A 14,081-nucleotide genomic window follows, 5' to 3' on the forward strand; every position below is an offset into this window, starting at 1 on the left:
CCTGTGTCAAAATCTGGTTCTAACAACATCATTTTAGTTTATACTATACCCACATGGTGCTTTTTCATTAATAAAGTTATGTTTCATCAAACTACCACAAAATAACTGACATACAGAAAACCTGGGCCAGGTGGTGTTCCAGTATAGGAGAACTGGTTGGGTTTTTGGTATCTCCTCTTTCTCTGGGGTCCCCAAACAGGTTAATCTGTCTGTGTCTGGCTTTTATCCTTTTTGGATGAAGGCCTTGTGCCGTGACAGCATACCTCCTGTAAATTTATAATTCAAGGTCTGTATTATATATAACATTTACAAATCATCAGTCAAATCATGGCTAATGGTTTTTGTTCTTTTACACAATGAACACGTTTGATTTCTTTTTATAACTCTCAGAAATAAATGGTCAGTCAGTGATTGGCCATATAGGTGGATAGGTGAAGTTTGAACTTTTTTTTCACTCTTTACACAACTATTTCCATCACTATTGTGTGTACAACTAGTGCAATACCTTGAATGTCATCAAGGACAGACTACCTGAGAGTGTGCACTGTTGGCTCCAATGATCCAGTTTATCCTGTTGAAACTAGAAAAGATGTTCAAAAGACAGAATTCTTGCGAGAGAGATTGGGGAGGCAGTGTGATGCAACAAGGACCAGGTTATAGTGTGGCCATTCAGAGCAGGTAGAAAAACTCTTTTGTCTGTAGACATGGTCGGATGAGTGAATGCATCGTATGAAGCATATGATGCATAAGAAGCGAGGAAGCCTTTACTCAATGAGGCTAGAAATGTAGAGCTTGGTCTGAGTGTGATGTTAGTGGAAAGGCCGTGGGTTCACTAAAACCAAAAGCTGCATGAATGTGATGAGAAAAATTCATACCAAGCTGCTCATCAGACTTTGATATTTGTTGTGTACAAGTGGAAATTTTAGCCTAAAGGTGGCGTTATGAGGTGACGTCCTTCTAGCAGGGCAAAAACATGACCTGTTGATAAAATTCCACCAGATTGAAATGGACTGGAGCAGCACAGAGTTGCACCATGACTAAATATAGGCAAACACCGACGAACACCTACCAACTCCTACACAGAGACGTTTTTAACATTTATCCCAGAATCAGCAGAGAACAGCTTGTTCCAGTGCAGGCCTGCTAAGATGCATGACATAGAGGCTGATGGAAGCATGTGTGATTCTTCCTCTGTTAAAAAAAAAAACAAAAAAAACCCACCCACAATAAATGTGGAAACTGGATGACTTCCAATTTTTCTATCAGACCACCCACTTAGACTGACAGAAAAAGAGCATGAAGGCAGTTTGTCATCCACTAGAGGAAGAAGATCAACATTTTGACCCCAGAATCAAATCATTTACCCTGATACTGACCCTTTATCCCTTTATTTGATTAGGGTGGTCTAACAAACACTGTCTGCACAACAGATGACTATCATTCTTGTATTTTAAGGTTTAATAACTTGCGACACAAATATTTCATATAAAAAAACTTGACAATTCCGGGGGTTTCTCGCAGATCCTCAGCAGCAATGTGTGGTTTTGATTAGGCCCGCCATCACTACCCTTCATACAGACAACAGCTTCAGTGTTACACACATCAAGTCACTGCTCAAGTTTCATTTAGTTATGACAGCTGGGGGCTCAGTGTCAGGCCAAAGAGGTGGTAGATTTATTATTTTTAAGTCCCTAAATTTGTCAGACTGTGTTGATTGTGGTGGACTGGAGAAGATAAAAATCGGGATTTTTATCAATAGTTGATCTAAATAACATGACATAGGAGTATGTTATGTTATTTAGACACAGTAGTGTCTTATGTCAAGCTTTGAAAGTAGTGCAGTATTGAGGTTTATGACTATCAGAGGATGGAAGGACAGCAGGCTGATCTGTCTGATCTGACCCAACTAAGGACAGGATGACATCACCATTTCAAGATTTACACCAATATGATTTAGGGAAACACTAGTTTGGGTAGTTCGGAGATCAAGGCTTGAATGGGTTGAAACGAACAGAAAGACCAAAACAATTTAAGTGCCTATTCAATATTCTTTCTACTTTTGTCACATCACAATTAGCATGATAGTCCCCTTTAAAACCCAATTTTAAAGCTGCCCTTAGAAATATATACATGTAAAAACATACATTTCAAATCAGGAACTTTGACACTGGATAAAAATCTGGTGTCAGTGTTGCCACTGGTAAATGAACTGCACACAGGAAATACTACATTTTAAAGCCTCTATGTGTACATTTTTTTTTACCATTTAAATATCATTCAAACTATTGATAGACATAAGTTGTTTGTATAAAAAATAATCTCAATGGAAATTGGTGCAGTCTATGTGTTGTGTTGCTTTCAGCTTACTTATCTAACCATTGGGGGGTGCCAAAGCTGGACATTTTCAAATCCTACACATTGGGGCTTTAACATGAAATCCTGTTAGTGTCCTCAAAATTCAGATATTCCTGGAAGGAAAGTTAAAGGTAACACTGCCAGTAAGGCAGGAGGAAGTAAGGAATTTAACATCTTGCCACCAAGTATTTTGGTTCTGAAGAACTGAATTTGTACACCAGGAAAACATTTATACACACAAAAAAATTAAAGAACATAGGCAACTAAAAAAACTCTTCCACACGTTGCTTAATAACTCATCTGTACATCATACAGAATATTTATTGTATGTCCTCAAAATACACAAGAAACCATAAGACAGAACACAGGGCAAGAAAAACCCTTTAAGGTCTTTTGGAAAGGACCACCGCTTTTCACCATCCTGAACTTTAGTTTATCAGACTGGCAAAGGGACAAAGTGTCCTCTGTTGCAAATCTAACAAAGGTATTCTCCTTGGAAAATTAATGCTGAGCTTTGATTTAACAACTGAAACTCCCACAAAATAAATAAAAGATCGTTTTTTTTTTTTCATACACCCGTAACAGTACCTGTCAGCCAAAATTCCCATTGGCTCTTTTTTGTTTTGTTTGTTAAATTTACCCAAAACATTTCACACATTGCAGAAATGCAGAACACATGAGCTGTCTTTACTTGTTTCTGACATCTTAAAAGGGAGTTTGTTCTCCCTTTTCCCCCTACAGGGCTCGGGTCTGATCTACAAATCCATTCCCCCGATGGCAAAGAGATAATGATTTCCTTTAAATCATATTCTGTAGACAAACATTAGTAATATCCAACCAACTGATTCTATTAACTATGCTTTTGGCATGTTCTATTGGCCCAGTAGCAGAAAATGAGCCGACACAACAAAGCTTTCTTCAAGTTGCATTCAATAAGCAGGAAGGCAGGACCTGCTGCAGCACGTTATTCCTGGATTTGGTAAAAAAAAAAATTAACTTTCGAATAAATGATCAGAACTTCCACCTCATGATTTGTGCTCAGCTCACTCCAGCAGCCACTCATGCCTCACGTTATACAGTGTCAAAATATGGGAATAAAAAAACTGCCACATGATGCTGCACTTGTGTGAACACATAGTGGTGTTCCACTGCTTAAAACTGGAGAGCCAATCTGTGTCTGTGCATGATGTCATTTGTAAAATGTGATGCATGTGCAGTACAGATATATGCATTTTTATAATGAGTTTGCAACACTAAACAGAAATACAGCAGTTATTTAAAGCCACTAAGTGTTGATTTTTTTAAGTGGTGACAGGCCCTTTCATATTGTTCTGATGGTTTTTGTTTGAAGAAAAACTAAATCCTGGTGAAATTTTTTTGCAGTCAGATCCATGAAAGAGAAAGAGGTAATGACAGTGTTGTCATACTACCACCGGACGGCGCCAAAGCAGGAACTTTTCCAATTCTACATAAAAGCTTTCATTAGCAACAAAAGATTGTTTTGGCTGTTTTTAATATAAAACGCAGTCTTGCAAGGGTTAAGTAACGCCTGCACACAGAAGGCCTCAGTATGCTTCAAGTGAAGTGCCTCTCGGAATCTGCGTCTGACAATTTTAGCAACTTTCTGAAACGGGCGATCTGCCAATCCCATCCACTTCACGTAGATTGGTTGAATGTGTGTAGGTGTGGAAGTAGGTGATGAAGGGCTATTTTTTCACAAAACTACCTCCATCACTTCTTTTGTGTTCAACTCAGTGCAACACCACGAATGCTTCTGAGGGGAGACTATCCGTTAGCGTTGACGGTTATCCATATTTGTATATCTCTATGATGACCATGTTTTACCTTTAGGTGTGGTCGGATAACACATACTATGAACTGGTTCATTTGAAGCATACTGAGACCTCAACGACAAACCACACATTTATTTTAACAGACAATGGTTCAAGATTCCGACTGGATCTTTGTCAATCAAAACATGCTGTTCTCCACTGTAGAGCACCTACATGTGTTGGGCATAAAACTAAGCTTCTTATATTGTATCCCAGAGGCACAGAGACACTGCTCTCTCCTGTGTGGAATATGCTTGAGTTGGGGATGTTTCTGTGCACCGAAATTCATTTGCAAGTGATAAGGCTTCAACCAGGCAGAACCCTGAACCACTATTTTCCAAAATATGTGGCTGCAAATGGAGCACAATGCTTGTTGTTAACTAAACCACTCCCCTTCACAGACTGTTTTCTTTCAGACTAATATCTTGAAGGAAAAAGTGACCTGACAGGATTGAGGAGTGCTGCATGGCTGCTGAAAGTACTTATTTCCATAATAGAAGTTGCACTTTCACAAATAGCATTTGTTGGAACAAAATACATAGTGAATTGGGCAACAGTGTGGCACACAAGTTGCTGTGGCAGTTTTTTGTTTCCAATGAAATTATTCTGTCTGACAATTTCATTTCAAGTCAGTGACATACGGAGAGTCGAAGTGATGCTCGAATGTTACACAGATTCAAAGATATGCCTGTTGTGAAGTGCTTCAACAAAGTCTCATTCTGCCGTTTCTCTTTTTTTTTTTTTTGCCATTTCAAATACACACACACACCTGCAAATTAAATTCAATAAATAAGACTTACAATGTTGTAAGGCAATGTTGACCATGCATTTGTCACAATGAACAACAAATCAAGAAACATACATGGTAACAATATGCACATTCATTAAGAGCAACAAGGTCGCAACTCCCCCACTTTCTTTTTTAAATCAAGTGAAGTTTTCAAGGCTTTCCGGGTGATCTCCTGATCGACAGGGCTCATCCCCACAACACCTGGCTCTGGTTTCTGTAGCAGGACCTCTTCATTCAGAGAGCCCAGTCCAACCAGCAGGCTGGACACAACTGGACCAAGCCACAGCGGGGCTTTTGCATTGTATCCAAAGTTGGAGTTCATTCAAGAGAAAAACAAAAACAAAAAGTATATGTGGAGACAGATCCAGCAGCCAGCTGCTCAGAGCCTCAGGACAGTCCGGAGGTTTCCAGGTAACTCTGGAGTTTCCTTACTGTACTTCTGTCCAAGGAGCAAAGGTCGAAGTCAAAAGTAGTGTTTGTGATGTGGAAGTGTCCTGTCTCTTCGATGAGGTTTACAATCTGGAAAACAGAGGGTACAATAGGTAAGCACAGAGCGCGTTTATTTCTATTCATGTCTGTAATTACAGCTCCAGGGTCCAAACATTTCACCTGCATACAGTAAATATCTGCCCGTCATAAATATTTGAACTGGTTGCAGTTCATAATTAATTAAATATGAAACCACAGACAGGAAAAGTCAGGAAATTAAACAACACAACTCAGTCAGCTGATTTAATCATGAACTGAGCTTTACATAAACGTACATAAGCAGAAAATACGTGCCAGTAATCTGAAATCATTAGTGTGCTACCTTCAGTTGAGACATTCAATTCCTTTTAGTGCTTACACTTCAACTTCTTTCAGCGTTAACATTTCCACCAACACTCAAACTGACATTTTCTTTCAGTGTCTGAACTGACACTTGAACTCCTCTCAGGACCGAGCATTTCAGCCGACACTTCCAGCTCCTTTTTATAACTGACACTTCAACTGCTTTCAGCACTTACGCTTCCGTCTGGCACTTCAGCTTCAATCAGCACCTACATTAAAAATGAAAACTCCAACTCCTTAACTGACATTCAGGCATAATCCAGCACTTGTCTTTCAACTGCCACTTTAATTTCTTTAAGAGCTTCAATTTGAGGTACAACTTTATTTCCATCAATATCTTAAACTTCAGGTGAACTGAAACAACTTGTATCATTATACAGATGAGTGACAAATTAAAGGAAAAACTGGTCCAGGTCTGAATGCTTGACCCTTACAGTGAGGGGGTCTGGTGGCTCTATTATGCTGTGGGGGGCATTTTGCTGGCATGGTTTGGGTCCACTTGTCCCCTTAGAGTGAAGGGTCACTGCAAATCAATACAAAGTTGTTCTGAGTGATTACTTTCATCCTATGATGAAACATTTGTATCCTGATGGGAATGGTCTCTTCCAAATTCACATAGCATGAGAGGTCACTGAATGGTCTGATGAGTATGAAAATGATGAGAATCATATGTTAGGCCTTAAGTCACCAGATCTCAACCCAATTGAACACCTTTGGGAGATTTTGGAATGAGGTGTTAGACAGCGCTCTCCACCACCATCATTAAAACAACCCATGAGGGAATATCTTTTGGAAGAATGGTGTTCATACCTCCAGAAGAGTTCCAGACACTGTAGAATCAATGCCAAGGCTGAGGAACACCACAGAGGCTGCCATGTTTGTACAGTAGCCCAGAACAGACAAACCAAACACTAGGGAGGGGGATTCAGTTGGTTGCAACCTGCAATCTCACCGCTAGATGCCACTAAATCCTACACACTGGTGCTTTAATTAATACGTGACTGCGAGTTTCAGCCCTCAATAGTATGACAGCAGACTCCTCTCAAGATCAGCTGGAAAAAATAAATAAAATCACCTCCTGCTGTGTCTCCTAGCTTGTCTTTATCTAAAACACGGCCGTGCATGGCATTCTAAAATGAGCCAATAGTTATGACAGGGCTGGTTCAAGTCAGACACTCAGGCAGGCGTCACCTCGCTGTCACTTGACTTTGGTGCCATATTTTAGTCGGGTGGGTGGCGATTTGGCCCGTTGCTGTTCAGGATTCGCTCAACTGCAAAAATGCCGTCTGCATTACAATTCTCTGTTTTCCAATATGTGGTCCCCATCAGTGTGCAGGAGAGAATGTGACTTATCTCTTGTAAGAGGAAAAGGAGCCAGTTGGTGAACTCAGCTAGATTAGCTTGATTACTGTACAATTTAAAGCTCTGTGTGGATGATGCTGTTTTGGATGGGATTTCGTCTTCCCTAAGAGCCAGACGTCTTGTAAGGAGAGCGAGGCAGAAGTTGGCAGCGGCTGCTGGGAAGATCCTTTAATGCAGACATATGATAGGCCTTGAGAATATAAGCAAGAAACATGCAATCTCTTAGGTGGAAAGAGGTTAACCAAATAATTCATTGCTTCCAGATGAAGCTGCAGATTACAGAGGATCTGTAACACATCACAGCTCCTCTTCTAATCCAACTCAACAATATAGCTGACCAATAGCACTGGCATGCAGTGATATTATGCTGAGATCAGTGAAAACTGTGAGCCAGCCTCCCGATACATGCATTAGCCAGAAGATGTTCTTCTGTGGAGGTTTAGTATTTGATAACAGGAAATAATAAAAAGGCCAAACTATAAGTATGTTTTCTTATTGGCAGTGTAATCTGACACTTCCATACACTGAGTCTACTGGAAATGCACTGTGCATCTCTGACTCTGTTGTCATTTTCTTCTTTCCATTTCATTTGCATTGATTACCTGCTGAACATATACAAAGTCACATTATGTTGAGATTTTCAACACTAGTCTGATGGTTAGGGTTAGGTCAGTGTTTGAACCAGGGTTTGTCCAACTCATTAATATCAATGAAAGAAGACTAAATATTACAAACACCTCGCAGCACCAACTACAGCTGTTCAAATGAGCAAACAAAAGCTGAACATTACAACCTTCATGTATTAGACTGTATTGGTTTTAATAAGGTGTAACTAATAAACTGGCAACTTTGTTTATGTTTATCAATATTTTACTCAGAAGTCAAAGACATAAACATAAAGGAAATTCAAACGTTCATCTGTATCTAGAAAACCTGACCAATTTACTGATTAAGTTGATTAAATATTGATATGATGTGTATGTGTGTATTTATATATATATATATATATATATATATATATATATATATATATATACACACACATACACACATACATAAACACAGGAGTGACTCCAACTATTGTTGAATATGTGCTAGCGTTGGCTGTTGCTCAGTGTCAGACTGCTCTCTAGCTAGGACGCCTGCTCATTTACTGACTCACCACTTGGTCTTTTTGTACAGGAGAAAAAGACAACATGCTAAACTTTAAATGTCCCCCCACAACTCAAAATGTGTTTTTCTTCTTGTTCTTTCACTTGATTGATTGGTTGATGATTTGTGACATCATAACTAATTTGGAGCCAATCGTGGTCCAGTATTTAACTTACACAAGTGTGATGTGGAAACTTGAATAACAATACAGAGCATGTTCACCTGGTAACAACCAACAGTTTCATTGTGTAATATGCCTAACTCACCAATAGCTCAATTATTTTATTAATTTGTGGAATGTGTTATTTTATTTATTATTAATATTACATGTTTTTAACAAGCAAGGTTGTAATGACATTTTGTCACAATGGTGTGCTCTGGATCAAATCTCTCAAGTAGATAGAAAAAATAGTTTCAACTCATCTTTAAAATCAACAGTAAACATTAGCTGGATTAAGGAGCCAATGATTCCCTCTGAGAGCACCACCTGACAGACTCTACCAGTAATGCAGGAGAAATCCAGTATAAAAGAGGCAGAAAAACCAGCTTCAACCATCAGCTGGTTGTTCAACTGACCAGACTTCACCATGAATTCAGTTCATGTAAAGAACCATGACTGCCAACAGACACGTCAGTGTTCACAAATCACTTGGCAGGATAGTGATATTTAAATATCCAAACACCCACCTTCATCACAAGTTTGTGTCTGGGGGTTGTCAACATGTGAAATGCATTTTGGGAGAATGTGAACATTTCTGGCAGAAGTAAAGCAGGCTGACTGAGTGGGTTATATCACAAAGGTAAACAACAATAATGAGAAGATAAGAGCTTCAGCTCACTGTGTCATACACTGATGATACATGAGAGTGGCAGAGGTGGAAACAGCAGCAGCTCACCTGTTGCAGTATGTGACCTTCTCTTAGTGTCATCAGTCTTTTGTGCAGTTCCACCAGCTCGTCCAGGTAAGCCTGGAAAACACACACACACATTGTGGTAGATTTTACACACAAGCCCAAACACACACACAAACAACACAATTTGACCCAGACATCTTAGCAGACTGCTGCCTAGCTGTAGCCCTTACATAACACAAGGGTCTGCATATACTCAGTTCTTTTACAGCGATAACACACACTGATTAGCATCACTGTTAGTGTGCCAGTGTTTGCCAAAATACTCATTTTCAACTGGTGGCTCTCAGCCTGATGTTAAATTATCCAGTAAAATAACAACACAACAAACAGCATGTCACTTCAGGACAGAGGGAAGCAGGTGAAACGTGAAGCAGCTGAACAGAGAAGAATAGGATTGTGTTGTTTTGGTAACTTACTCAAAATTACCGTTTAAATATGAAACTTTATGATCAAAAACACAAGATGATTAAATCTGGACACAGTCAATGCCAACTTTTGGTGCTTTTGATATTTGCCAAACAGAGCAGTTCAGTTCATAGCAAGTAAATGTATTTAACTGCACTGTTGAGGAGGAGTGGTGTGTTTAATGCTATTCTCTCTCTCTAATATTTCCCCTCCAGTAGACACATATATATTCTTATCAGCTTGTTGCAGCTCTTCACTGAAGCTAAATCAATGATACAGTAATAATCAATCTATAGTAACTATAGTAGGCATCTGGTATAGTTGTAGTGTAGGTGTTGCAGAGGTACGGTATGTTTTCATCCTTTTATAATGTATCAAGGCCAAACAGTGTCACAGTCATATTACACTCTGTGAGGAGGAGGTTGGATGACATACTGTATGTATGACTGACTTCATATACACACACACACACACACATTTCCCAAATGTTACTAGCAATATTTGATCTATTTCATACGGACTGCTTTCAAAACGTGCGTACCTTGTCACAATCTAGATTTTTGTTCTTGTCCTGTTTGCTCTGCTTGGTGGGACTCTTCACTTCCAGTAGCTGATGGAAGACACAATAAAACACATCAAGACATAAGTCACTTCTACCAAAGCAGTTGCTAAGTTACATCTGTGTGGTTAAATATCAGAAAGTCTTTTGAAAACAACATAATGATTCATTTTTCTTGCGGTGCATAATTCATATACTTGAATAGACGGTTTTATTATGTCCAAGACTTTGATGCACAGAAATGTTGATGGTAAATACCTTGTGTAATATCTGCCCCTATTTCTACAATATTGTTGACACAATTCAACTCTCACAAGTCTTATAGGAGGAGAATCAATCCCTTGCCTTTCAACAATCCTGACAAAGCTGACAAATTATATTCATTTTAAGTCAAACTTTGAAGAAATCCTGGAGAGAATCACTGTAATTCACCTCTGACACTGAAGGTAACAGGAGGCTTTACTGACTGTTTTGCTTTATTGTTAGGTTTTCTGTCTAATAATGGTGTAGAGGTGCTGATTTTCCACTTTCACAAGACTGAAACTCTGGAGTAAAGATTGGACTTTTTTTTTTTTGGCATCATTTTTTTGTCAAATAAATACACTGAATATCAGCAACTATTGTAATCAATCCAACCCTCAGTCAAAAAGCTTCAATATCAGCCTTTAAAGTCAAGGTTGTGATTGCTTTAGGAGTCGCTCTGAGTGACTTTGAGCTTACAAACAGTATCTGCCTGGATTCTTCTGTGACGCATTCAATTACACTGCCAACAAACACATGTTTAGTATCATCTTACCTGGTTATTAGTAGTCTTTAATAAGGGCGGGGCCTCATTACGGGAAGGGGATGAGGGGGAGGAGCTGTCACTCTCACTGCCATCACTCAAACTGACCCTGAGCAGATAGTCACGGGATGAGAGAAAAAGAACAAATGCTTCACTACATTAGAAGAGGTGGTGTCAACACTGACACAGTATATGCTGATATATATGCACATACAAAATACAAAAAAATCTACTAGATGACAATGTGCACTAAGTGATTTTTCTGGCTGGTGTAACAAGTTGAAAACAATTCTTCAGTGCATGTTAATGATGTAAACACCCCTGATTGATGCAAAAAATCCTGTAAAACCAGAAACAAGAGATAAAAAGGGACAGATACTGTGCTCAGGGTGGGTTTGATTGTTTAAAACACACCTGTTTCTCCTTAGGTCATTACACAAGGCTTAAAGTCTGTGGACTCCACCATGTGCTATGTGTATTCAGTCATGCAGTGATTTAGCCCAACTGAAAGCATGTTTACTGGCACTCACGCTGTAGCTGTCAGGGTGTGACATAGTGAACCATGTGGAGGGGATGGTACAGTGGGGGTGGTGAGTGAAATTGAGCGTAAATTCAGACAAGTTGTGACTGGATTCTTGCGCACAATGTGGTGATCAGAGCTCTGTTTAGGGCTTGTTTTTGACTGCTTGTAAGAACACATGACAAGCTGATACAGAAGATCACAAAGCTGCTGCATAACAACTGCAACGTTCTTGTTAAAAGCCTTGAAAACCGCGTCATTTCCTGACAAATTTAGAACAGTTTGGGTGTTTTACATGAGATATTTATGTTTGTCATGTTCTCAGGTCTACAACCGAGCAGCCTACGGTGAGCGTTTTACTAACCTGCGTTGGTGGTGCGTGAGATGCGCGTGCGATGGTCGCTCCACGTCAGAATCCATGTCGTTGTCGTCGTCGTCCTCTGAGTCCTCGTCGTTGTCGTCTGAGTGCAGATCCTGCATCACTGACTGCAGCGGGCCCAGCACTGTGTGACGACAACAGACCACATTTGGAATGAAGCTTTAAAAATATATTCTGAATGAAGCATGAGTGAAAACATGCAAAAGGCAGCAGGTCATGCTGTGTGGTGGAGTGATGGTGGTGATGGTCCAGTGGAGTCAGTGGCTGTGGTAACCTTGAGGTGAGAAAACACTTATTCTATAAATTTCTTATGTCATCAGTACTTTCTGACTTCTCTACCTGACTGGAGATGTAAATCTTTAACAAGAACTCACAGTTTTTTTTTAAAAAAAAGTTCCAGTAATTTCCTAAAACAGCAGGTCACTATAGTTTTTGTCACAGACTCCTCAAACAGGAGGAAATAGTGCATTTGGTGGGGACTATTTTCAGCAGCGGATGAATCCACATTTGATGCTCTAGTGAGTATTTCTGGCAGCAGGACGGTGTGTGTGTGTGTTCATGGTGATGAAGGAATATGTCACCCAGTGTAAAAGTTTAGCTCATTGATGTGTTTGATAGTTTTTGAACAACAGTTGGAGGTAAAAGACAAAAAGTGTGTCCTAGTCTGCATCATAGGCAGCAACAAGATATTGATACACATGTTGCTGGAGTGGTATCATATCCCTGCTGACATGACCGTGAGAAGGAGATGCATGAAGTTTCATGCAAATACACAAGCTGGAAAATATTCTCCATGCAGATGTGACCAGAGGTGTGGGTGGGTGGGTGGGTGAGTGGGGGGCCCTCACAGGTTTCAGAGGAGCTGTTACCTGTGTGGGTGGTGGCAGGAATAGCCACCCTTTTCCTGATGATGAAGTCCACCACTGCATCCAGAGAAAAATTACAAACACACACAAGCAGGTCACCCTCAACTCCCCAATCAAAAAAGTGAATCATGTCCCGTATTTCAGGGTCACAAACAAAACATACTAGAATCAGAGAGTGGTGATTTCAGAGTTTTGACCTCTGCATCTATTGTTCATGATTATAACATTTTACTCAGCATTGATGTGGATGCAGCAGCTCTAGTAGCCACAGTCCAAGAGGTCAGACAATTATCTAAACCACTGATTCACAAGTAAAAATGAAAGTGAAGGCACCCAAAAGGTTGGTTAACGGTGCGCTGCACAAGCAAAGTGACCAAAGCAGGTCAAAGCTGAATAAGGATGGAACATCTAATTCACTGGAAGGATAAAAATGTCAGTGTTTTTACTTTGCTTTAATATGTGGTTTTGTTAACTGGCTTACAAAGACAAGTTGTTTCAACCTGTCTGATGGTTCATGTAGATCTCTATGAGTAATTATCAGGCCCACTTCAGAGGGGAAGATTTTGAATAGTACTTTTTTTTTTTTTAATAGATTTTTTTTGTTTGCATTTATTTGGTCATTGAAAAAGCAGAGAGGCAGGAACAAGGAGTAGAAAGACGGGTATGACATGCAACAAGGTCTGTGGCTGGAACTGAACTGCACACATTGCAGTAGTATGTGTCTTAACTTGTGGGCTGCTGGAGTCATAGTCTCCTAGTCTAAATGTTTAAGAACAAAGTCATAATGTTGTGAGAATAAAGTAAGAATTTTGCATAATAAATCATATAGTGAAAATAAGTTGTTTTTTGTGTCATTAAATTAAGAGTTTGTCATCATTTTCTCATAACTTAATTTTATGATTATTGTAGGACTTAATCTGATAATATTAAGACCTTTTCTTGAAGCTTTATTCTTGTAACATATTTTTTCTCAAAATATTATGACTTAATTCTCAAAATCTCCAAAATTCTTTCCCCTAACAGTGGACCTTACACTCTGGGGTAAAATCTCAGCGATGAAGTTGGAGAGTGAAAGGTTATGAGAGCCAATATGCTCCTTTTCTCTGGAAAATAATTCAAATCAAAATGTGTTTTAATAAAGATGTTTGTCCACTTATGAATGTTATTACGTCCCATTAGACACGTTTGAATGAGAAAGAATTCAATTCCCTTTTCTTATCTTATATAAACAGTTGTTTTGCTCTCAGAGCAGAAAGGTTAGATAATACAGCTCCATTATGTTGAGTTAGAGTTTGAACTGCGTTGTCTCTGTCCAGCACTGGCTGGACTTCT

The 14,081-nt window shown here is 39.4% G+C and overlaps 1 protein-coding gene across 4 annotated transcripts in view; it reads right to left on the reverse strand.

The window, feature by feature from the left end:
• Positions 1 to 2,643: 2,643 nt before the first annotated feature.
• mllt3 (MLLT3 super elongation complex subunit) overlaps positions 2,644 to 14,081 on the reverse strand; it is a 68,121-nt gene continuing 56,683 nt past the window's right edge. For 2 of the 4 annotated variants that reach the window (XM_067580041.1, XM_067580038.1), the window contains exons 9-14: positions 12,753 to 12,806; positions 11,869 to 12,007; positions 10,997 to 11,093; positions 10,183 to 10,251; positions 9,219 to 9,290; positions 2,644 to 5,496 (exon numbers count right to left, since the gene is read on the reverse strand). In XM_067580041.1, the coding sequence (XP_067436142.1) occupies positions 5,365 to 5,496; positions 9,219 to 9,290; positions 10,183 to 10,251; positions 10,997 to 11,093; positions 11,869 to 12,007; positions 12,753 to 12,806 (563 nt within the window). In that variant the 3' untranslated portion in view covers positions 2,644 to 5,364. Of the gene's footprint in view, positions 5,497 to 5,865; positions 6,018 to 9,218; positions 9,291 to 10,182; positions 10,252 to 10,996; positions 11,094 to 11,868; positions 12,008 to 12,752; positions 12,807 to 14,081 lie in introns of those variants that run through there. The other 2 variants (XM_067580040.1, XM_067580039.1) reach the window with 2 other exon arrangements.

Source organism: Thunnus thynnus, chromosome 22 (assembly GCF_963924715.1).
Source record: "Thunnus thynnus chromosome 22, fThuThy2.1, whole genome shotgun sequence".
NCBI lineage: Eukaryota > Metazoa > Chordata > Actinopteri > Scombriformes > Scombridae > Thunnus > Thunnus thynnus.